Source organism: Lingula anatina, chromosome 2 (assembly GCF_051362555.1).
Source record: "Lingula anatina isolate TDL-2025a chromosome 2, LinAna3.0, whole genome shotgun sequence".
Classification (NCBI taxonomy): Eukaryota; Metazoa; Brachiopoda; class Lingulata; order Lingulida; family Lingulidae; genus Lingula; species Lingula anatina.
Window position 1 is genome coordinate 12,585,280 of NC_141768.1, and position 24,786 is coordinate 12,610,065.

The window sequence follows — 24,786 nt, forward strand, 5'->3', positions numbered from 1 at the left end:
AGTGTTGAACTTGAGATCACAAAGGAAACTAAGCCTGAGGAGGTATCTACTGCTCCTAGTAAGGAAGTACCATCTGAGGTAAAGGAGGCAGAAAAGAAATTGCCTTCTGAAGCCAAAACAGAAGAACAGGTTGCCTCTATTGAACTTGAGATCACCGAGGAAACTAAGCCTGAGGAGGTATCTACTGCTCCCAGTGAGGAAGTGCCATCTGAGGTAAAGGAGGCAGAAAAGAAATTGCCTACTGAAGCCAAAACCGAAGAACAGGTGGCCAGTGTTGAACTTGAGATCACAGAGGAAACTAAGCCTGAGGAGGTGTCTACTGCTCCTAGTGAGGAAGTACCATCTGAGGTTAAGGAGGCAGAAAAGAAATTGCCTTCTGAAGCCAAAACTGAAGAACAGGTTGCCTCTATTGAACTTGAGATCACAGAGGAAACTAAGCCTGAGGAGGTATCTACTGCTCCTAGTGAGGAAGTACCATCTGAGGTTAAGGAGGCAGAAAAGAAATTGCCTTCTGAAGCCAAAACAGAAGAACAGGTTGCCTCTATTGAACTTGAGATCACTGAGGAAACTAAGCCTGAGGAGGTATCTACTGCTCCCAGTGAGGAAGTGCCATCTGAGGTTAAGGAGGCAGAAAAGAAATTGCCTTCTGAAGCCAAAACCGTAGAACAGGTGGCCAGTGTTGAGCTTGAGATCACAGAGGAAACTAAACCTGATGAGGTATCTACTGCTCCTAGTGAGGAAGTACCATCTCAGGTTAAGGAGGCAGAAAAGAAATTGCCTACTGAAGCCAAAACCGAAGAACAGGTGGCCAGTGTTGAACTTGAGATCACAGAGGAAACTAAGCCTGATGAGGTATCTAGTGCTCCTAGTGAGGAAGTTCCATGTGAGGTTAAGGAGGCAGAAAAGAAATTGCCTTCTGAAGCCAAAACCGAAGAACAGGTGGCCAGTGTTGAACTTGAGATCACAGAGGAAACTAAGCCTGATGAGGTATCTACTGCTCCCAGAGAGGAAGTGCCATCTGAGGTTAAGGAGGCAGAAAAGAAATTGCCTACTGAAGCCAAAACCGAAGAACAGGTGGCCAGTGTTGAACTTGAGATCACAGAGGAAACTAAGCCTGAGGAGGTATCTACTGCTCCTAGTGAGGAAGTACCATCTGAGGTAAAGGAGGCAGAAAAGAAATTGCCTTCTGAAGCCAAAACAGAAGAACAGGTTGCCTCTATTGAACTTGAGATCACCGAGGAAACTAAGCCTGAGGAGGTATCTACTGCTCCCAGTGAGGAAGTGCCATCTGAGGTTAAGGAGGCAGAAAAGAAATTGCCTACTGAAGCCAAAACCGAAGAACAGGTGGCCAGTGTTGAACTTGAGATCACAGAGGAAACTAAGCCTGAGGAGGTATCTACTGCTCCTAGTGAGGAAGTACCATCTGAGGTTAAGGAGGCAGAAAAGAAATTGCCTTCTGAAGCCAAAACTGAAGAACAGGTTGCCTCTATTGAACTTGAGATCACAGAGGAAACTAAACCTGAGGAGGTATCTACTGCTCCTAGTGAGGAAGTACCATCTGAGGTAAAGGAGGCAGAAAAGAGACTTCCATCAGAAGCCAAAACAGAAGAACAGGTGGCCAGTGTTGAACTTGAGATCACAGAGGAAACTAAGCCTGAGGAGGTGTCTACTGCACCTAGTGAGGAAGTACCATCTGAGGTTAAGGAAGCAGAAAAGAAATTGCCTTCTGAAGCCAAAACCGAAGAACAGGTGGCCAGTGTTGAGCTTGAGATCACAGAGGAAACTAAGCCTGATGAGGTATCTACTGCTCCTAGTGAGGAAGTACCATCTGAGGTTATGGAGGCAGAAAAGAAATTGCCTACTGAAGCCAAAACTGAAGAACAGGTGGCCAGTGTAAAACTTGAGATCACAGAGGAAACTAAGCCTGAGGAGGTATCTACTGCTCCTAGTGAGGAAGTACCATCTGAGGTTAAGGAGGCAGAAAAGAAATTGCCTACTGAAGCCAAAACCGAAGAACAGGTGGCCAGTGTTGAACTTGAGATCACAGAGGAAACTAAGCCTGAGGAGGTATCTACTGCTCCTAGTGAGGAAGTACCATCTAAGGTTAAGGAGGCAGAAAAGAAATTGCCTATTGAAGCCAAAACCGAAGAACAGGTGGCCAGTGTTAAACTTGAGATCACAGAGGAAACTAAGCCTGAGGAGGTATCTACTGCTCCCAGTGAGGAAGTGCCATCTGAGGTTAAGGATGCAGAAAAGAAATTGCCTTCTGAAGCCAAAACAGAAGAACAGGTTGCCTCTATTGAACTTGAGATCACCGAGGAAACTAAGCCTGAAGAGGTATCTACTGCTCCCAGTGAGGAAGTGCCATCTGAGGTTAAGGAGGCAGAAATGAAATTGCCTACTGAAGCCAAAACCGAAGAACAGGTGGCCAGTGTTGAACTTGAGATCACAGAGGAAACTAAGCCTGATGAGGTATCTACTGCTCCTAGTGAGGAAGTACCATCTGAGGTTAAGGAGGCAGAAAAGAAATTGCCTACTGAAGCCAAAACCGAAGAACAGGTGGCCAGTGTTGAACTTGAGATCACAGAGGAAACTAAGCCTGATGAGGTATCTACTGCTCCTAGTGAGGAAGTACCATCTGAGGTTAAGGAGGCAGAAAAGAAATTGCCTACTGAAGCCAAAACCGAAGAACAGGTGGCCAGTGTTGAACTTGAGATCACAGAGGAAACTAAGCCTGAGGAGGTATCTACTGCTCCTAGTGAGGAAGTACCATCTGAGGTTAAGGATGCAGAAAAGAAATTGCCTTCTGAAGCCAAAACAGAAGAACAGGTGGCCAGTGTTGAACTTGAGATCATAAAGGAAACAAAGCCTGAGGAGGTATCTACTGCTCCTAGTGAGGAAGTACCATCTGAGGTTAAGGAGGCAGAAAAGAGACTTCCATCAGAAGCTAAAACAGAAGAACAGGTTGCCTCTATTGAACTTGAGATCACCGAGGAAACTAAGCCTGAGGAGGTATCTACTGCTCCTAGTGAGGAAGTACCATCTGAGGTTAAGGAGGCAGAAAAGAGACTTCCATCAGAAGCTAAAACAGAAGAACAGGTTGCCTCTATTGAACTTGAGATCACCGAGGAAACTAAGCCTGAGGAGGTATCTACTGCTCCCAGTGAGGAAGTGCCATCTGAGGTTAAGGAGGCAGAAAAGAAATTGCCTTCTGAAGCCAAAACCGAAGAACAGGTGGCCAGTGTTGAACTTGAGATCACAGAGGAAACTAAGCCTGAGGAGGTATCTACTGCTCCCAGTGAGGAAGTACCATCTGAGGTTAAGGAGGCAGAAAAGAAATTGCCTACTGAAGCCAAAACCGAAGAACAGGTGGCCAGTGTTGAACTTGAGATCACAGAGGAAACTAAGCCTGATGAGGTATCTACTGCTCCTAGTGAGGAAGTACCATCTGAGGTTAAGGAGGCAGAAAAGAAATTGCCTACTGAAGCCAAAACCGAAGAACAGGTGGCCAGTGTTGAACTTGAGATCACAGAGGAAACTAAGCCTGAGGAGGTATCTACTGCTCCTAGTGAGGAAGTACCATCTGAGGTTAAGGAGGCAAAAAAGAAATTGCCTACTGAAGCCAAAACCGAAGAACAGGTGGCCAGTGTTGAACTTGAGATCACAGAGGAAACTAAGCCTGAGGAGGTATCTACTGCTCCTAGTGAGGAAGTACCATCTGAGGTTAAGGAGGCAGAAAAGAAATTGCCTACTGAAGCCAAAACCGAAGAACAGGTGGCCAGTGTTGAACTTGAGATCATAAAGGAAACAAAGCCTGAGGAGGTATCTACTGCTCCTATTGAGGAAGTACCATCTGAGGTTAAGGAGGCAGAAAAGAAATTGCCTTCTGAAGCCAAAACAGAAGAACAGGTTGCCTCTATTGAACTTGAGATCACAGAGGAAACAAAGCCTAGAGAGGTATCTACTGTACCTAGTGAGGAGGTACCCTCTGAAATTAAGGAGGCTGAAAAGAAACTTCCATCAGAGACAAAAACTGAAGAGCAAGCAGAAGTTGTCCAACTTGAGATTTCAGAGAAGGTAGCTGCAGAAGCTGAAGTTATACAACCAGAAGAAGAAATTTCTGAAACTCCACAAGTTGAAAAAGAAGCACCCTCAGTCTCAAGAGCTGAAATTCAAATGGCCAAGGTTGTTTCAGAAACAACAAAGGAAGTGCAACCAAAAGATACAGTTACAATTCCTGTGGAAGAAATTCCATCTGAAGTTAAGGAGGCAGAAAAGGAATTGCCTTCTGAAGTTTGTAAGGTTATTGAGATAGGGGAGGTCAAAGGTGAGGTTCCAACATTCATATCTGAGTTACAAGATTTAAGGGTAAAAGATGGACAGCCTGTAAGGTTTGTGTGTGTTGTGTCAGGTAAACCTAACCAAGTGACATGGTATTTAGATAGGGCTGAGATTACAGATGATGAGGTTTATGTGATATCACGTAGTGATGAGGGAGTGTGTGAACTTTTTATTGAGGAATGTTTTCCTGAGGATGAGGGTGAGTACATGGTAAGAGTAGTTAATGAATATGGAGAGGCTACCTCTTTGGCTCATTTGATAGTTGAAAGGGCTGAGTTAGATTTTGGGATCATAAAAGATGAAACAGATGTCACCCCAGCTGAAGGAGTCCCTATGATAATTATTGAAGAAGCCCCTGACCAACCAATTGATACCCTCGAAGAAGCATTGGAAGATGCTTTAGAAGAAGAAATCTGCATACCAGATGTTGGAACTAAGGAAGAGGAGGAGTTGGCTATCACTGCTGAAAGAGATAGGTGGCCTGATGATGATGAAACAACAGAGGAGGATAGGTGGCCTGACACCTCACATGAACCTGGAAAAGAAAAACAGTTTTCTGAAAGACTAGATATTGATGTGCAGAAAACACAGCATGAGGATGAAGATGTTGACACCAGTGGAAAAGTAGAAATTGAAGTTGATATTGCAGGTAAAGGTCCATCTGCAATTCAACTGATTGTTTCAAAATCAGAAGGTCCCCAAATTTCCCAAGTAACTAAAGAAATCGAAAAGAAATCTGTAACTGAGACCTTAGATATGGCCACTCCCTATGACGAAAAAGTAGATTCAGTGAAGCCTGCAGGTAGAACTTTGCCTTTAGGAAGTAAAGAAAAACCAGATGAAATTGAAACTGATATATTACCTACCCTAGCTTCCACAAAACCACAGGCACCAAAGTTTGTAACAACATTGTCCCATATAACATTCAAACCAAGGCAACAAGTTCGCTTTCAGTGTCAAGTCATTGGATCACCCAAAATAAGGGTCACTTGGTATCTTGATGAAGAGGTAATTGAAGAAAGGGAAGATATTGAAATATCTTTCACAGAACAAGGCATTTGTACACTAATCATTAAGGAGGCACACCCTGAAGATCAGGGTGAATATATGTGCAGGGCAGTCAACGATTATGGTGAGGATGTGACCAGGGCACTTTTGACCCTCTCAGAGGACACAATTACAGAAGAGGAAGAGATCTATACTTATGAAGAAGAGATCATAGAAAAGGAGTTCTATGAATTGCCTCCTGAGGAGGAGGTTCTCCCATTTGAATCATCTGAGAAAATAATCACTGCATACACATGTGTGAGTCCTACTGAGGATGTGGGGCCTTTATTTGAGAAGAAAGACTTCATAACTCAGAGTGTGAGCCGCACTGTTATGCAGTTCATGTATGCTAGGTTGGACTGGCCACAGGAGCATGTATTAGAGGAAACTACCCTGCTTGCTGTAGAAGAGGTAGGGCCTCTTGTCTTGGAGAATAGGCGTATTGGTACTAGCATTCCTTCAAGGGCACCACTGCAGTTCTTACACACTACAGAGTATACTCATGAAATTGATGAGACATATACTCATCTTAGTGAAATCAAACCTGAAGAGGAAAAAGAATCCGTAACAACAGCAACAGTGCCAAAACCACAAGAAAAATCTCCAGCTGACATTGAAGACACACCTGTTGAAGACGTCACAATAGTACATCCAACAATGGGTGAAGAAGGTGTACCCTTGATGGAAAAAGCTGAAGAAAAAGAGGCTGTGGCACCCAGATTTGTGGAGTCTTTAAAAGACTTAAAAGCAAAGCCCGGACAACCTGTAGAGTTTGAAGTGCAGATTATAGGGATACCAAAAGAAGTCACCTGGTTCTTAGATGAGGAAGAGATAGAGGAGAGTGAGACAATTGAAGTAACTACCAAAGATGACACTTCAAAACTAACAATCCATGAGGTAACTTCAGAAGACGAAGGGGAATACATGTGTAAAGTGGTGAATGATTATGGTGAAAATACCACGACAGCTTATCTCACGGTCACAGAAGAAGAAATTGAGTCTGAGCATGAGGAAATAGTTACTGATATTACTGAATCCAAAGTAACTGAAGATACAATAGAGGAGATACATGAAGAATTACATATATCTGAAATGGAAGAGGATGTCCCATGTGTGTCAGAATACCCTTTAGAAGAGTCTTCTGAGAAAAAGATCCCTACCACTAGTGAGATGGAAACTACCTACAGTGAGGAAATCAGCCTTGATATTCCTGGCAAACCAGAGAAGTTGCTTCCACTACAAGGGATTGAAATTGAGATACCCAAAGCAAGAGTAGAAGAAATAATGGCTGAAAAAACACAAAAAGAATTGAAGCCAACAAAAGAAATCACTGCTATTACAGTAGAAGTCTCTGGTGAAAAGCCCGGTGAACTGCTACCTCTAGAAGAAATAGAAATTGAGATACCAAAGGAGAGAGAACAGGAAATTGTTCATGAAAAACCAGACATAGAGGAAAAGCCTGTCAAACAACCAACAGTTGTGACAGAGGATGTGGTTGAAAAGAAACCAGGACAATCTCCAAGATTTGTAACACATCTCAGCACTGTGACTGCAGAACTGGGTCAACCTGTAACTCTTACATGCAAAGTGGCTGGACAACCCAAAGAAGTCATTTGGCTTCTGGATGAAGAAGAAATTGTAGAAAATGAAGATGTAGAAGTGACAAGAACAGATGAAGGTGTCTGCAGACTTACACTGCATGCCGTGCACCCCGAAGATCAAGGGGAATATGTGTGCAGGGCTGTGAATGAATTTGGAACAGATGAGACCAGAGCTTACATCACAGTGGTAGAAGAGGATATCCCAGAGGTTGAAATTATAGAGGTCACAACTGACACTAGAGAAGAGGTAAAAGTTGAAGATGTGCCAGAAGAAGAAGCGTTTCCGGAGAAGCCACAAAAAGAGGAAAGGCCAACAAGAGAAACCACTGCTCTTACAGTGGACGTCCCTGGTGAAAAGCCAGATGAACTATTACCTGTACAAGAAATAGAAATTGAGATACCCAAGGAAAAAGAACAGGAAATCATTCCTGAAAAACCTGAGTTTATTGAAAAACCAACAAGAGAAACCACTGGTATTACAGTGGATGTCCCTGGTGAAAAGCCAGATGAACTGTTACCTGTACAAGAAATAGAAATTGAGATACCCAAGGAAAAAGAACAGGAAATCATTCCCGAAAAACCTGAGTTTATTGAAAAACCAACAAGAGAAACCACTGGTATTACAGTAGAAATCTGTGGTGAAAAGCCCGGTGAACTGCTACCTCTAGAAGAAATAGAAATTGAGATACCAAAGGAGAAAGAACAGGAAATTGTTCATGAAAAACCAGACATAGAGGAAAAACCTGTCAAACAACCAACAGTTGTGACAGAGGATGTGGTTGAAAAGAAACCAGGACAATCTCCAAGATTTGTTACACATCTCAGCACTGTGACTGCAGAACTGGGTCAACCTGTAACTCTTACATGCAAAGTGGCTGGACAACCCAAAGAAGTCATTTGGCTTCTGGATGAAGAAGAAATTGTAGAAAATGAAGATGTAGAAGTGACAAGAACAGATGAAGGTGTCTGCAGACTTACACTGCATGCCGTGCACCCCGAAGATCAAGGGGAATATGTGTGCAGGGCTGTGAATGAATTTGGAACAGATGAGACCAGAGCTTACATCATAGTGGTGGAAGAGGATATCCCAGAGGTTGAAATTATAGAGGTCACAACTGACACTAGAGAAGAGGTAAAAGTTGAAGATGTGCCAGAAGAAGAAGCATTTCCGGAGAAGCCACAAAAAGAGGAAAGGCCAACAAGAGAAACCACTGCTCTTACAGTGGATGTCCCTGGTGAAAAGCCAGATGAACTGTTACCTGTACAAGAAATAGAAATTGAGATACCCAAGGAAAAAGAACAGGAAATCATTCCCGAAAAACCTGAGTTTATTGAAAAACCAACAAGAGAAACCACTGGTATTACAGTGGAAATCTGTGGTGAAAAGCCCGGTGAACTGCTACCTCTAGAAGAAATAGAAATTGAGATACCAAAGGAGAAAGAACAGGAAATTGTTCATGAAAAACCAGACATAGAGGAAAAACCTGTCAAACAACCAACAGTTGTGACAGAGGATGTGGTTGAAAAGAAACCAGGACAATCTCCAAGATTTGTAACACATCTCAGCACTGTGACTGCAGAACTGGGTCAACCTGTAACTCTTACATGCAAAGTGGCTGGACAACCCAAAGAAGTCATTTGGCTTCTGGATGAAGAAGAAATTGTAGAAAATGAAGATGTAGAAGTGACAAGAACAGATGAAGGTGTCTGCAGACTTACACTGCATGCCGTGCACCCCGAAGATCAAGGGGAATATGTGTGCAGGGCTGTGAATGAATTTGGAACAGATGAGACCAGAGCTTACATCATAGTGGTGGAAGAGGATATCCCAGAGGTTGAAATTATAGAGGTCACAACTGACACTAGAGAAGAGGTAAAAGTTGAAGATGTGCCAGAAGAAGAAGCATTTCCGGAGAAGCCACAAAAAGAGGAAAGGCCAACAAGGGAAACTGCTCTTACAGTGGACGTCCCTGGTGAAAAGCCAGATGAACTATTACCTGTACAAGAAAAAGAAATTGAGATACCCAAGGAAAAAGAACAGGAAATCATTCCTGAAAAACCTGAGTTTATTGAAAAACCAACAAGAGAAACCACTGGTATTACAGTGGAAATCTGTGGTGAAAAGCCCGGTGAACTGCTACCTCTAGAAGAAATAGAAATTGAGATACCAAAGGAGAAAGAACAGGAAATTGTTCATGAAAAACCAGACATAGAGGAAAAGCCTGTCAAACAACCAACAGTTGTGACAGAGGATGTGGTTGAAAAGAAACCAGGACAATCTCCAAGATTTGTAACACATCTCAGCACTGTGACTGCAGAACTGGGTCAACCTGTAACTCTTACATGCAAAGTGGCTGGACAACCCAAAGAAGTCATTTGGCTTCTGGATGAAGAAGAAATTGTAGAAAATGAAGATGTAGAAGTGACAAGAACAGATGAAGGTGTCTGCAGACTTACACTGCATGCCGTGCACCCCGAAGATCAAGGGGAATATGTGTGCAGGGCTGTGAATGAATTTGGAACAGATGAGACCAGAGCTTACATCACAGTGGTAGAAGAGGATATCCCAGAGGTTGAAATTATAGAGGTCACAACTGACACTAGAGAAGAGGTAAAAGTTGAAGATGTGCCAGAAGAAGAAGCGTTTCCGGAGAAGCCACAAAAAGAGGAAAGGCCAACAAGAGAAACCACTGCTCTTACAGTGGACGTCCCTGGTGAAAAGCCAGATGAACTATTACCTGTACAAGAAATAGAAATTGAGATACCCAAGGAAAAAGAACAGGAAATCATTCCTGAAAAACCTGAGTTTATTGAAAAACCAACAAGAGAAACCACTGGTATTACAGTGGATGTCCCTGGTGAAAAGCCAGATGAACTGTTACCTGTACAAGAAATAGAAATTGAGATACCCAAGGAAAAAGAACAGGAAATCATTCCCGAAAAACCTGAGTTTATTGAAAAACCAACAAGAGAAACCACTGGTATTACAGTAGAAATCTGTGGTGAAAAGCCCGGTGAACTGCTACCTCTAGAAGAAATAGAAATTGAGATACCAAAGGAGAAAGAACAGGAAATTGTTCATGAAAAACCAGACATAGAGGAAAAACCTGTCAAACAACCAACAGTTGTGACAGAGGATGTGGTTGAAAAGAAACCAGGACAATCTCCAAGATTTGTTACACATCTCAGCACTGTGACTGCAGAACTGGGTCAACCTGTAACTCTTACATGCAAAGTGGCTGGACAACCCAAAGAAGTCATTTGGCTTCTGGATGAAGAAGAAATTGTAGAAAATGAAGATGTAGAAGTGACAAGAACAGATGAAGGTGTCTGCAGACTTACACTGCATGCCGTGCACCCCGAAGATCAAGGGGAATATGTGTGCAGGGCTGTGAATGAATTTGGAACAGATGAGACCAGAGCTTACATCATAGTGGTGGAAGAGGATATCCCAGAGGTTGAAATTATAGAGGTCACAACTGACACTAGAGAAGAGGTAAAAGTTGAAGATGTGCCAGAAGAAGAAGCATTTCCGGAGAAGCCACAAAAAGAGGAAAGGCCAACAAGAGAAACCACTGCTCTTACAGTGGATGTCCCTGGTGAAAAGCCAGATGAACTGTTACCTGTACAAGAAATAGAAATTGAGATACCCAAGGAAAAAGAACAGGAAATCATTCCCGAAAAACCTGAGTTTATTGAAAAACCAACAAGAGAAACCACTGGTATTACAGTAGAAATCTGTGGTGAAAAGCCCGGTGAACTGCTACCTCTAGAAGAAATAGAAATTGAGATACCAAAGGGGAAAGAACAGGAAATTGTTCATGAAAAACCAGACATAGAGGAAAAACCTGTCAAACAACCAACAGTTGTGACAGAGGATGTGGTTGAAAAGAAACCAGGACAATCTCCAAGATTTGTAACACATCTCAGCACTGTGACTGCAGAACTGGGTCAACCTGTAACTCTTACATGCAAAGTGGCTGGACAACCCAAAGAAGTCATTTGGCTTCTGGATGAAGAAGAAATTGTAGAAAATGAAGATGTAGAAGTGACAAGAACAGATGAAGGTGTCTGCAGACTTACACTGCATGCCGTGCACCCCGAAGATCAAGGGGAATATGTGTGCAGGGCTGTGAATGAATTTGGAACAGATGAGACCAGAGCTTACATCATAGTGGTGGAAGAGGATATCCCAGAGGTTGAAATTATAGAGGTCACAACTGACACTAGAGAAGAGGTAAAAGTTGAAGATGTGCCAGAAGAAGAAGCATTTCCGGAGAAGCCACAAAAAGAGGAAAGGCCAACAAGGGAAACTGCTCTTACAGTGGACGTCCCTGGTGAAAAGCCAGATGAACTATTACCTGTACAAGAAATAGAAATTGAGATACCCAAGGAAAAAGAACAGGAAATCATTCCTGAAAAACCTGAGTTTATTGAAAAACCAACAAGAGAAACCACTGGTATTACAGTGGATGTCCCTGGTGAAAAGCCAGATGAACTGTTACCTGTACAAGAAATAGAAATTGAGATACCCAAGGAAAAAGAACAGGAAATCATTCCCGAAAAACCTGAGTTTATTGAAAAACCAACAAGAGAAACCACTGGTATTACAGTAGAAATCTGTGGTGAAAAGCCCGGTGAACTGCTACCTCTAGAAGAAATAGAAATTGAGATACCAAAGGAGAAAGAACAGGAAATTGTTCATGAAAAACCAGACATAGAGGAAAAACCTGTCAAACAACCAACAGTTGTGACAGAGGATGTGGTTGAAAAGAAACCAGGACAATCTCCAAGATTTGTTACACATCTCAGCACTGTGACTGCAGAACTGGGTCAACCTGTAACTCTTACATGCAAAGTGGCTGGACAACCCAAAGAAGTCATTTGGCTTCTGGATGAAGAAGAAATTGTAGAAAATGAAGATGTAGAAGTGACAAGAACAGATGAAGGTGTCTGCAGACTTACACTGCATGCCGTGCACCCCGAAGATCAAGGGGAATATGTGTGCAGGGCTGTGAATGAATTTGGAACAGATGAGACCAGAGCTTACATCATAGTGGTGGAAGAGGATATCCCAGAGGTTGAAATTATAGAGGTCACAACTGACACTAGAGAAGAGGTAAAAGTTGAAGATGTGCCAGAAGAAGAAGCATTTCCGGAGAAGCCACAAAAAGAGGAAAGGCCAACAAGAGAAACCACTGCTCTTACAGTGGATGTCCCTGGTGAAAAGCCAGATGAACTGTTACCTGTACAAGAAATAGAAATTGAGATACCCAAGGAAAAAGAACAGGAAATCATTCCCGAAAAACCTGAGTTTATTGAAAAACCAACAAGAGAAACCACTGGTATTACAGTAGAAATCTGTGGTGAAAAGCCCGGTGAACTGCTACCTCTAGAAGAAATAGAAATTGAGATACCAAAGGGGAAAGAACAGGAAATTGTTCATGAAAAACCAGACATAGAGGAAAAACCTGTCAAACAACCAACAGTTGTGACAGAGGATGTGGTTGAAAAGAAACCAGGACAATCTCCAAGATTTGTAACACATCTCAGCACTGTGACTGCAGAACTGGGTCAACCTGTAACTCTTACATGCAAAGTGGCTGGACAACCCAAAGAAGTCATTTGGCTTCTGGATGAAGAAGAAATTGTAGAAAATGAAGATGTAGAAGTGACAAGAACAGATGAAGGTGTCTGCAGACTTACACTGCATGCCGTGCACCCCGAAGATCAAGGGGAATATGTGTGCAGGGCTGTGAATGAATTTGGAACAGATGAGACCAGAGCTTACATCATAGTGGTGGAAGAGGATATCCCAGAGGTTGAAATTATAGAGGTCACAACTGACACTAGAGAAGAGGTAAAAGTTGAAGATGTGCCAGAAGAAGAAGCATTTCCGGAGAAGCCACAAAAAGAGGAAAGGCCAACAAGGGAAACTGCTCTTACAGTGGACGTCCCTGGTGAAAAGCCAGATGAACTATTACCTGTACAAGAAAAAGAAATTGAGATACCCAAGGAAAAAGAACAGGAAATCATTCCTGAAAAACCTGAGTTTATTGAAAAACCAACAAGAGAAACCACTGGTATTACAGTGGAAATCTGTGGTGAAAAGCCCGGTGAACTGCTACCTCTAGAAGAAATAGAAATTGAGATACCAAAGGAGAAAGAACAGGAAATTGTTCATGAAAAACCAGACATAGAGGAAAAGCCTGTCAAACAACCAACAGTTGTGACAGAGGATGTGGTTGAAAAGAAACCAGGACAATCTCCAAGATTTGTAACACATCTCAGCACTGTGACTGCAGAACTGGGTCAACCTGTAACTCTTACATGCAAAGTGGCTGGACAACCCAAAGAAGTCATTTGGCTTCTGGATGAAGAAGAAATTGTAGAAAATGAAGATGTAGAAGTGACAAGAACAGATGAAAGTGTCTGCAGACTTACACTGCATGCCGTGCACCCCGAAGATCAAGGGGAATATGTGTGCAGGGCTGTGAATGAATTTGGAACAGATGAGACCAGAGCTTACATCATAGTGGTAGAAGAGGATATCCCAGAGGTTGAAATTATAGAGGTCACAACTGACACTAGAGAAGAGGTAAAAGTTGAAGATGTGCCAGAAGAAGAAGCGTTTCCGGAGAAGCCACAAAAAGAGGAAAGGCCAACAAGAGAAACCACTGCTCTTACAGTGGACGTCCCTGGTGAAAAGCCAGATGAACTATTACCTGTACAAGAAATAGAAATTGAGATACCCAAGGAAAAAGAACAGGAAATCATTCCTGAAAAACCTGAGTTTATTGAAAAACCAACAAGAGAAACCACTGGTATTACAGTGGAAATCTGTGGTGAAAAGCCCGGTGAACTGCTACCTCTAGAAGAAATAGAAATTGAGATACCAAAGGAGAAAGAACAGGAAATTGTTCATGAAAAACCAGACATAGAGGAAAAACCTGTCAAACAACCAACAGTTGTGACAGAGGATGTGGTTGAAAAGAAACCAGGACAATCTCCAAGATTTGTAACACATCTCAGCACTGTGACTGCAGAACTGGGTCAACCTGTAACTCTTACATGCAAAGTGGCTGGACAACCCAAAGAAGTCATTTGGCTTCTGGATGAAGAAGAAATTGTAGAAAATGAAGATGTAGAAGTGACAAGAACAGATGAAGGTGTCTGCAGACTTACACTGCATGCCGTGCACCCCGAAGATCAAGGGGAATATGTGTGCAGGGCTGTGAATGAATTTGGAACAGATGAGACCAGAGCTTACATCATAGTGGTAGAAGAGGATATCCCAGAGGTTGAAATTATAGAGGTCACAACTGACACTAGAGAAGAGGTAAAAGTTGAAGATGTGCCAGAAGAAGAAGCGTTTCCGGAGAAGCCACAAAAAGAGGAAAGGCCAACAAGAGAAACCACTGCTCTTACAGTGGACGTCCCTGGTGAAAAGCCAGATGAACTATTACCTGTACAAGAAATAGAAATTGAGATACCCAAGGAAAAAGAACAGGAAATCATTCCTGAAAAACCTGAGTTTATTGAAAAACCAACAAGAGAAACCACTGGTATTACAGTGGAAATCTGTGGTGAAAAGCCCGGTGAACTGCTACCTCTAGAAGAAATAGAAATTGAGATACCAAAGGAGAAAGAACAGGAAATTGTTCATGAAAAACCAGACATAGAGGAAAAACCTGTCAAACAACCAACAGTTGTGACAGAGGATGTGGTTGAAAAGAAACCAGGACAATCTCCAAGATTTGTAACACATCTCAGCACTGTGACTGCAGAACTGGGTCAACCTGTAACTCTTACATGCAAAGTGGCTGGACAACCCAAAGAAGTCATTTGGCTTCTGGATGAAGAAGAAATTGTAGAAAATGAAGATGTAGAAGTGACAAGAACAGATGAAGGTGTCTGCAGACTTACACTGCATGCCGTGCACCCCGAAGATCAAGGGGAATATGTGTGCAGGGCTGTGAATGAATTTGGAACAGATGAGACCAGAGCTTACATCATAGTGGTAGAAGAGGATATCCCAGAGGTTGAAATTATAGAGGTCACAACTGACACTAGAGAAGAGGTAAAAGTTGAAGATGTGCCAGAAGAAGAAGCGTTTCTGGAGAAGCCACAAAAAGAGGAAAGGCCTACAAGAGAAACCACTGCTCTTACAGTGGACGTCCCTGGTGAAAAGCCAGATGAACTGTTACCTGTACAAGAAATAGAAATTGAGATACCCAAGGAAAAAGAACAGGTTATCATTATGAAAGAAACAGATTTGGAGGAAAAGCCAGTAGACGAGCTCAAGGGTATTTCAGATGATGGAATAGCAGACAAATCACAGCGGCCACCTAGATTTGTAACACATCTCAGCACTATGACTGCAGAACTAGGTCAACCTGTTACTCTTACATGCAAAGTGGCTGGACAACCTAAAGATGTGATTTGGCTTTTGGATGAAGAAGAAATTGTAGAAAGTGAAGATGTAGAAGTGTCAAGAACAGATGAAGGTGTTTGCACACTTACACTACTTGCTGTGCACCCTGAAAATCAAGGAGAATATGTGTGCAGAGCTGTGAATGAGTTTGGTATTGATGAGACAAGGGCTTACATCATAGTGGTAGAAGAGGATATCCCAGAAGTTGAAATTATTGAAGAGAGATCAGATACAATGGAGACAATAACTGTCCAAATTGTAGCTGAGGAAGAGGAATTCTATCCTGGCAAGCCACTGGAGGGGGAGAAGCCAACTGGAGAAACAGCTGCTATAACAGTTACTTTCCCAAGTGAAATGCCTGAGGAATTGCTACCTCTGCAGGAGATAGAAATTCAGATACCTAAGGAAGAGGGGCAAGAGGTTGTTTCTGAGGTACCAGAAAGCTTTGAGGAAGTGACTGAAATAGTCAGTGTAACCACTGAAGAAATTGAAGAGATGGGTGAAGAATTTCTTCCAGTCAGTGAAATTAAAAAATCAGAGGACCTTTTTGTGCCACAAACAGAACAAACTACAGAAGTTGTCACCGTTACTAGAGAAGACATTGCTACAGCACCTGAATTGCCTGAGACTGAACTTGTTATTCAACCTACACCAGGTGAGGTATCTCGTCAGGTAGTAGATGAAATAACAGAGTCCTTTATTACAGAAATGGAAGAAGCTGATTTACATGGAGAAGAGGAAAGAAAAGTAGAGGACATTAGCAAGGCATTGTTAAAATATGAAGAAACTTCTGCAGAGGTATTTACAGAGGAATCAGTGGATCAGTTTTATTCTGATTTAATATTTGTAATGCCATTTGAAAATGTCATCTCTATGCCTGATGAAATAGATTCTCTGTGGCAGCCATTATCTAGAGCAGCTGTACAGTTCATGCACACAACAGAGTACCTGTTTGATCTTGAGACTATTGATGAGGACGAACTATCAGAAGGTGAACTTGAAAACATTTCGGAGTGGGATCTTGGAGATAAAACTGACCTCCAATTACAGCAAGATGTTCAGTCTGAAATGGCGGAAGATCTGAAGACAATTATTTCACAAAAGGAAGATAAGGAAGCTGTACCTGAAGTTGCAACACAGCATTTGGAGGAAATTCTCTCAGAAAAAGCTGATGATGGAATTTCTCCAGAAAAACTGGAAGAAATCTATGAGGCTCCACAATTTGTTGTTACAATGACTGACTTGACCTTCCAGCCTGGTCAATCTGTGGAATTCACATGCCAATTGAAAGGCACTCCAGAAGAGGTAAATTGGTATCTGGATGAGGACATGCTCTCAGAAAGTGATACTATAGAAATAAGTCCAGTTAAAGACGGTGTATGCAAATTAACTCTATTGGAAACCTTTCCTGAAGACCAGGGTCAGTATATGTGTAGGGCAGTTAATGAATATGGTCTTGCTGAAACAAGATGTGATCTTATCCTTCAGCAAGGGGATGAGGTAAAAGGTTTTGAGGATGAAGGAGTGGTATCTCAAGAAGAAGAGATACCAGAAGTGCCTCAGAAAGTTGAGGAGGCACCTGAAGAGTTCCCATCTGAGGAAATGCCTGTTGGTGCCCCTGAGGTTCTTGAGAAACCTGATGTGGAGGAAGAGAAAGTTGAAGAAACTGAGGCAGAGAAGAAACCAGAGGAGACCCATAAAGCTGATGAGGTATCAGAAGAGGTACCATCAGAGGAAATGCCCATTAGTGCCCCTGTGGTTCCTAAGAAACCTGATGTGAAGGATGAGGAAGAACAAATAACTGAGGCAGAAAAGGTACCAAAAGTGCCTCAAAAAGCTGATGAGGTATCTGAAGAGGTTCCATCTGAGGAAATAGCCATAAGTACCCCTGATGTTCCTCTGAAACCTGATGTGAAGGAAGTGGAAGAACAAATCGCAGAGGCAGAAAAGGTACCAAAAGTGGCTCAAAAAGCTGATGAGGTATCTGAAGAGGTTTCATCAGAGGAAATGACCATTAGTGCCCTTGAGGCTCCTCAGAAACCTAATGAGATGGAAGAGAAAGAACAAATAGCAGAGGCAGAAAAGGTACTGAAAGTGCCTCAAAAAGCTGATGAGGTATCTGAAGAGGTACCATTAGAGGAAATGGCCATTTGTGCCCTTGAGGTTCCTCAGAAACCTGATGTAAAAGAAGAGGAAGAACAAATCACAGAGGCAGAAAAGGTACCGAAAGTGCTTCAAAAAGCTGATGAGGTATCTCAAGAGGTTCCATCAGAGGAAATGGCCATTAGTGATGTTAAGGAAGAGGAAGAACAAATAACTGAGGCAGAGAAGAAACCAGCAGAGATGCATAAAGTTCAGGAGGTATCTGAAGAGGTGCCCTCTGAGGAATATGCTGTAACTGCTCCTGACATATCTAAAAAGCATGAAATTATTATAAAGGAGGAAGAGATTTCAGAAGTTAAAAGAGTCCCTGAGGTGCCTCTGAGGGTAGAAACAGTTTCAGAAGACATACCACATGAAGACATTGTTGAAACTGCACCAGAAGTTCCTGAAAAACCAGAGGTGACCCGAGAAGAAATAACAATCATGCCTGAAGCTGAAACATTTGGCAAGGCACCTTATGAAGAAATAACATTTATTGTGCCAGAATTGCCCCAAAAGCCAGTTTCAGATGGTACAAAGGTCCCTGAAGCTGCTAGAAGACCAGAAATGGCACAAGAAGTGGCTGATCTTCCAGAAGAGAGATTTCTCAAAGGTACACAGCATGAAAACTCCAGTTCATGCCTGTGCCTGAGGTCATTATGTTCTTGCCTGTCTCTGCCTGTTATATGCATCATGAAAACTATAAGATAAATGAACTGACTGATGTATTGGGCATACAGAAATATATATCTGAGGATAGATATATGCATGTTTACTTAGTACTGTACATGCCATTTCATTCCAAGTACTGTATGAATTCATATGTTGTCATGAATATTAAGCATGATAATGCAATGAAAATACAGCTGTAATTACATATAATGTCAGTATATTACAATTGTTCTCTTTTGTCTTCTATTGTTCTTGGTCAGCTCTGGTGTCTACTGTTTGCAAACAAAAAAAATCACAATGCTTTAGTAACTGCATATATGTTAAAGCTTCTTTGTATGAAATACAATTGGCTGCTGTACAAACTGTTTTTCAGTGATACTTATCATACTTTTTAAGTCATGTAGATGTTTTAGACAATATTATACTCATTGTTTACTCATTTATTACACGCCTGCTACTGTTCTAAATATATAGATATGCTTAGCATTAAAAATTACACATAAGGTTCAGTCATTTATAACTCATTTAGTACAAGCCTGCTAGTATGAATATAGAAATTTAATATGCTTAGTGCATTAGGTATACACCACACAGTTGCTTATGTAGTATAGTCACATGTTTAATTTTATGCTTAGTTAATATTGAGCTTATTAAGCAAGAAAAAGTGTTCTTGTTGTTGTTATCATTATAATTATAAAACATTCTTTATGGACAAGCAATATTATGTGCACATGTATGTCTGTTTGGAATGTATGGTATGATTATGAGAGTGAAGAGGTTCAAGATTACCAGGTCATGTATTCTTTCTTTTTTCTGTATTACTTGTCATGCACAAAATCTTGTTTCAAAATTATATTCACATTTAAATTGTTCTTTTTATGAATAGTTTCTAGTAAAATTATAAGATATCATGGGAACACTATTGTTTAATAGTCTATATTTAGATCAGTTTTCAGTACATGATTCTTTGAAATCTTAGATTTTAAAAGCTGTTTTTAAAAGAGCACACACATCTTTGTCTAATTATTTCCTTTTTGATATTGAACACTTTCTGGATTTATATATATTTTTCTGTTTTGATGTATCTATATCATATTTCTTTATCATATTTCTTAGGGGATGAGTTTGAAGTCTCAGTACCCAAAGAAGAGAAACCAGAAGAAGTGGAAGCCCAGTTTAAGATTCCTGCTGAAGAAAAGTAAGCGCTGCATTTTTTGGCAAATATTGAAATATTTTGCTTGAATGGTCCATTTTTTATATTTAGTAATATAGTGTAAAATGCTGATGACACATAATGTGGTCAACATCAGTAATATAATGTATATTTCATTATTATATAGGCTTTTTTTATATTAATTAATTGGTTCACTGTCTTGAGAGACATTTGATGTGCCTTCTTTGGTCTTATGATTATCAGTCTTGTTGGAAGCAAAATCTGTATTGTCTCAGAAGTCCAATTCATGCAGGTCAGCCTTTTCCAGCTCGGTTTCAAACAAATCAACATGAAAAATGTTTTATATATAAAACCTGATAAAATGTAATTTGCATGTTAATGTTTCTATGCATTATTCAGACCTGAAGATGTCCAAGCCGAAATTAAAATTCCTAAGAAAGAGAAATCTCCGGAACAAGAACTCTCAGAGAAGGAGAGACTGGTGGTCAAAGGTGAGTTTTTTTCCATACATCTAATTTTAGATATTGTCCTTATTTATTGTACCAGCTTGGAACTAGATACCTTTTGTACATTTTTATTATATTAAAAGCACTTGGAATGGAGAAAAAAGTTGATTAATACTGTCACAATTACTGACCCATATCTATTTCTGTACATGTATTTTTAATTTTATTTTGGAAAGAATTTGTATCACCAGAAATACATTTGGAGAGAGTTAGCTTTCTCACAAACCTAGGCTAGATTTACCACATTGCAATGAACCGTATTGTTAAAAATACATATATTGACTCTCGTTCATTTTTTTAGATGAAGAGAAAGAAGTTGCAGAAGAGAAGGAGTTAGCTGAAATCACTGAAGAAACCAAAGACATTGAGGTAAGCAAACATGGTCATTTCAAAGGCTGCACTATTTTCATTTTTTGTATTAGTAAAGGAGGACATTTTTTCATATTTTAGATTGGATCTGATTAGAATTGGGAAAAAAAACATGAATTTGCCCAAGCTGGTTGACTTGTTTATCAAATGAAATTCTATTTTTTCAAGAAATTAACCCTTTAAACATTATCAAAATTATTGCATCTTACTCTTTTTTATTTCAGAGTACAAGACTCTATGTGGCTGTAGCTAACTATGAAGCAGAATCAGATGAAGTTATGTCCCTCCACCAGGGTGAGCTAGTTGAGGTCCTTGACAGCAGCAGGGACACCTGGTGGCTAGCCAGAAAACAAGTGGACAAAAAGGAGGGTTGGGCCCCAGCTATGTATTTGCAAGCCAAACCTGACTATGATGAGAGAATCAAACAGCAACTTACTAAGAAAATTGATGAGATACCTGTTGAAACAGGTAATTATTATTTGAATCTTTTCTTTTTTGTGGTTTTGATTATATGAATATTTTAGTACTCCACTGTGGTCAGTTTAGACTTGCAAAGAAATGTGAACAATTTATCCCCATGGTAAACTTTTATTTGGCTAACATAAATATTTGTTATTTTTCACAGCTGAAGAATTCACGGGAGATCTTGTAGCACCATATTTTGTGACCCAATTAGAAACCATGCGTGTGAAGGATGGTGCTGTGGCTCGCTTCGAGTGCCAGATTGAAGGGTCTCCCAGACCCACAGTTGTTTGGTACAGGGAAAGCACTGAGATCAAGCCATCTGATGACTTCAAGCTCCTTCATGAAGAGGACAGGTGTTCCCTGATTATTAAAGAGACTTTCCCTGAAGATGCTGGAAGATACACTGTGGTTGCTAAGAATGTTGCTGGTGTTGTCCAACAAACTACAGAACTCTTCATTGACAGTAAGTTTTAAAATAAGTGACATCAGTGATTTTAATGGCTATACATTAGTTACATTCATGTTCTAAGTTGTGCTTTTTATTAAATGTCACAGAGAAAAACAAAGAAAAATATAAACATATACAAAATGATAATGATGAACATTGTTGATATTTTAGAGATTTTTATTTGTAACAAGCATTTGTATGAGATATGCTGTGTTTTCCTTCTAGCTCCACTTTCTGGCAGAACATCCCCATCCAGAAGCAGTGTTTCTAGAGAATCCACTGCCGGTTCTGAAGCTGACTATGTGGCTCCATCCATTACACAGAAACCCAAATTCCAGACAGTTAATGAAGGCGAGACTGTCACATTTGAGTGTAGATTGGTGGCAGTCCCTACTCCAGAGGTAAATTTACCCTATAATATATGCTCTTCTGCTTCTATAATGTCTATTCACATGTCATTTTCTATTGATTCAAATTACTTTTCTATTGATATTTGTGTATCCTGTACCAGAATATTTTACAAAAACTTAATAGTTAAAAGGATACAATAATCGATAGTAAAAAGCATACATTTCTTCTTTCTAATGGTGCCTAACGCTGTTGTGAGGCAGAGGTATTTAGTATTACTTTGTTTATTGTAGATCACCTGGTTTATCAATGACCAGCCATTAGACCTAGAGGACACTCGCTACAGGCTGACTGTAAGAAGTGATGTCCACATGTACACTGCAGCTCTCACTATACGAGATGTCACACTCAATGATGCTGGCACATACAAAATTGTTGGAAGCAATGATGAGGGTGAAACTGGGGTTGCAGTTTCCCTCATTGTCAACAGTAAGTGGAAGAAAATTTATATCATTATTTTTAAGCAAGAATTTAAACACTTGTTTACCTGCATCATTTAGCCATTTTACCATTTTACAAATGATTTCTCATTGGGATACTTTCTTGTAAGCCCTCAACATTTAATTATTGTCAACATTCCAGTGACACATGAAATATATTCAGTATAATCACCCTTAGTTCTTCAATAATTTAGTACATGGTTACAGTAACAGCAACTGGCATTTAATAATAAGGAATTGAAGTGTATCATAGCATTTTTGTTTCTTTTTTATTCAGAAGTAAAAGATGAAAAGAAAGACTTCCGTGACCAGCTAGAACACAAAGAGGGCGTCGAGCTGAAGGTGGCTCCAGAGGAGATAGCTACGCCTGAAGCTGAACAGTTAGATTTCAGAGGACAACTCAAGACTGAAGTGTAAGTTCAGTCAAACAGATAAAATAAATTATGTGGCACCTGTTATTGAGATCAGTATCCTGCATGTGGGAAAATGCAATGACTTGGTAATGACAGGTTAATAAGAACTGTGATAATATTTTGCAGTGGAGTTGTTTAATTACTAATAAATGTATTATTTAGAACCTTCCACTTATTTATTAATGTATTTATGTATTTATTTGCTTGAGGGATAAAGATATAAGTATGAAATACCAAGATCTTTATTTGAATTGTACTAACAAATTATATTTTGTGAAACTGCATTTTAACTAAAAGTTATTTGTTATGCATAGTGCATGATATAAGGTGTAAGGTGAGAGCTTTTTTTACAACAAAAATGAAATGGTGCACAAGAGTTCATAGCCACAGGTATTCCACTGTGGAAAAAAAAAGGAAAATGTCATGTTGCCTGTCACTGCTGTTGGTTATGCCTGCTGTATAGTATGCATGCATTGCTTGCTTTTTGACCTTGCTTGTTTACCTGCAGGAAAACAAAGGTTGGAGTCAAATATGAAGTGGAGCAACTTGATTTCAGGTCCCTGCTCAAAAAAGCATCAGTTAAATCAAAGTAAGTAGTGTGTCTCACTAACTGCATCTGTTATAATTTTTATTTGTGGATGCTTGTTGACTCCAAGTTTGATTTTATTAGGATTTGTTGATGATAGGACATTAGGATTTTTTGATGATGGGAAAATCAACATTAGTTACATTTCATGCTTTTTGTTCAGTTATTTTGATAATTTTTTCCTTTTTGCGTGTAAGGCAGAGATACTAATTCATGTTTTTCAGATAATTTAGATTAAATAGATGTGTTAGAAAAAAGTATTTGATGGAGTGGGCAAGCTTAATATAACTATTTAGTCCAGTTATATTCATGAGCAGTGTTTCACTTCACTACAAAATGGACTTAAGTAAATCACAGGACAATGTAACCTGCCTTACATATTATAGGAAATTCGAGACTGACCTGGTCCCTACCGAAGAGGTCCAGCCTGAGGAGAAACCAGAGGCTGACCAGGTGGACTTCAGGGCAGTTCTCAAACCTGCTGAACAGGAGGCTGTGGAGGTTATTATAATGTCATGACTAACACATTCAGTGGTCACTAGCACACTGTATGGTCTTGTTTAGCAGTAATGCTGTCTCACAACCAAATTAAAAGTTCAATTTGAAGGACATTACGCGTTATATCAGATGATAATATTGAATGAATGAGAAAAAAAGTTGTACCTCATTACCCTGTTAATAATGGTACAATTTTTCTATCCCAGCTACATACCAATTGTCATTACAAATTGTTTTGATGTTGTGATGAACTCCAAAAAATGTTATACTATTGGTTAAAAATAACATTTTGTACTGTTTTCCAGGAAGAGACACCTACCATTAAAGCCCCAGAATTCCTCATTCCCCTCTCTGACTTAAAGGTCAATGAGGGTCAGCAAGCCCGCCTGGACTGCCAAGTGATAGGCAACCCACCTCCTGATATAGTTTGGTACCACGAGGAGGAAGCAATTGAGGAAGGGGACGTCTACCAGCTGGAATGGGGTGAGGAGGGTGCATATTCTCTGATCCTCAATGAGGCTTTCCCCGAGGACTCTGGAGAATACACTATCAAGGCCATCAATGAGCTGGGCCAGGCGAGGTCTACTGCTGTGCTCACTGTAGAAGGTAGGTGCACATAGTCGTATTGAAGTTGGATATCGTGTCAATTGAAGCTGTGGCATATTGGAAAGATGCAGATTTGCCATTTTGTGTACAGAAGGAATATTTTTTCAAAATATTCCCACTGATAATGATTAATGATGACGTTGATCAAAATATTACTCTGTTATACCTATCATCTCATAACTTGTACCTTGTACTGTATCACACCTAACATATTTTGCTGTTCTTTTCTTCAGCCCTGTTTGTAGATGAAAAGCCTGCAGCTCCAGCAGAACAGATTGAGGAAATCCCTCAGGGTCCTGAAGCTGAAGAAGCAGCTGTAAAGATTCAGGCAGCCTTTAGAGGCCACTTGGTAAGAAATTAACCTAGATTACATACACAGTATACAAACAGGCATGTGTGCATGCATACTTACACAGAGATTACTTTTCCATTTTATAGAATAGGACTTGGAATAATTTCATGCCAGGCACTAGTTGAAATGACTGTTAACTTTGTTATTTCTATTACAGGCCAGAGAGGAAGTGAAACATTTGAAGGAAGAACAGGAGCAGGTCACTGCAGAGGTAAGAATAGATGCATGCAGTGGAAATGACCATGTTATTTTTGTAAAATGAATAAAAGCAATACGATAAAATA

The 24,786-nt window shown here is 40.4% G+C and overlaps 1 protein-coding gene across 1 annotated transcript in view; it reads left to right on the forward strand.

Annotated features, from left to right (window-relative positions):
- LOC106161264 (uncharacterized) overlaps positions 1 to 24,786 on the forward strand; it is a 298,900-nt gene that overhangs the window by 120,811 nt on the left and 153,303 nt on the right. The window contains exons 105-118 of the mRNA XM_087004995.1: positions 79 to 18,178; positions 19,354 to 19,435; positions 19,811 to 19,902; positions 20,219 to 20,286; positions 20,511 to 20,754; positions 20,912 to 21,214; positions 21,425 to 21,600; positions 21,841 to 22,036; positions 22,325 to 22,460; positions 22,969 to 23,049; positions 23,433 to 23,547; positions 23,850 to 24,150; positions 24,384 to 24,499; positions 24,660 to 24,713. Of these exons, the coding sequence (XP_086861121.1) occupies positions 79 to 18,178; positions 19,354 to 19,435; positions 19,811 to 19,902; positions 20,219 to 20,286; positions 20,511 to 20,754; positions 20,912 to 21,214; positions 21,425 to 21,600; positions 21,841 to 22,036; positions 22,325 to 22,460; positions 22,969 to 23,049; positions 23,433 to 23,547; positions 23,850 to 24,150; positions 24,384 to 24,499; positions 24,660 to 24,713 (20,064 nt within the window). The remainder of the gene's footprint in view (positions 1 to 78; positions 18,179 to 19,353; positions 19,436 to 19,810; positions 19,903 to 20,218; positions 20,287 to 20,510; positions 20,755 to 20,911; positions 21,215 to 21,424; positions 21,601 to 21,840; positions 22,037 to 22,324; positions 22,461 to 22,968; positions 23,050 to 23,432; positions 23,548 to 23,849; positions 24,151 to 24,383; positions 24,500 to 24,659; positions 24,714 to 24,786) is intronic.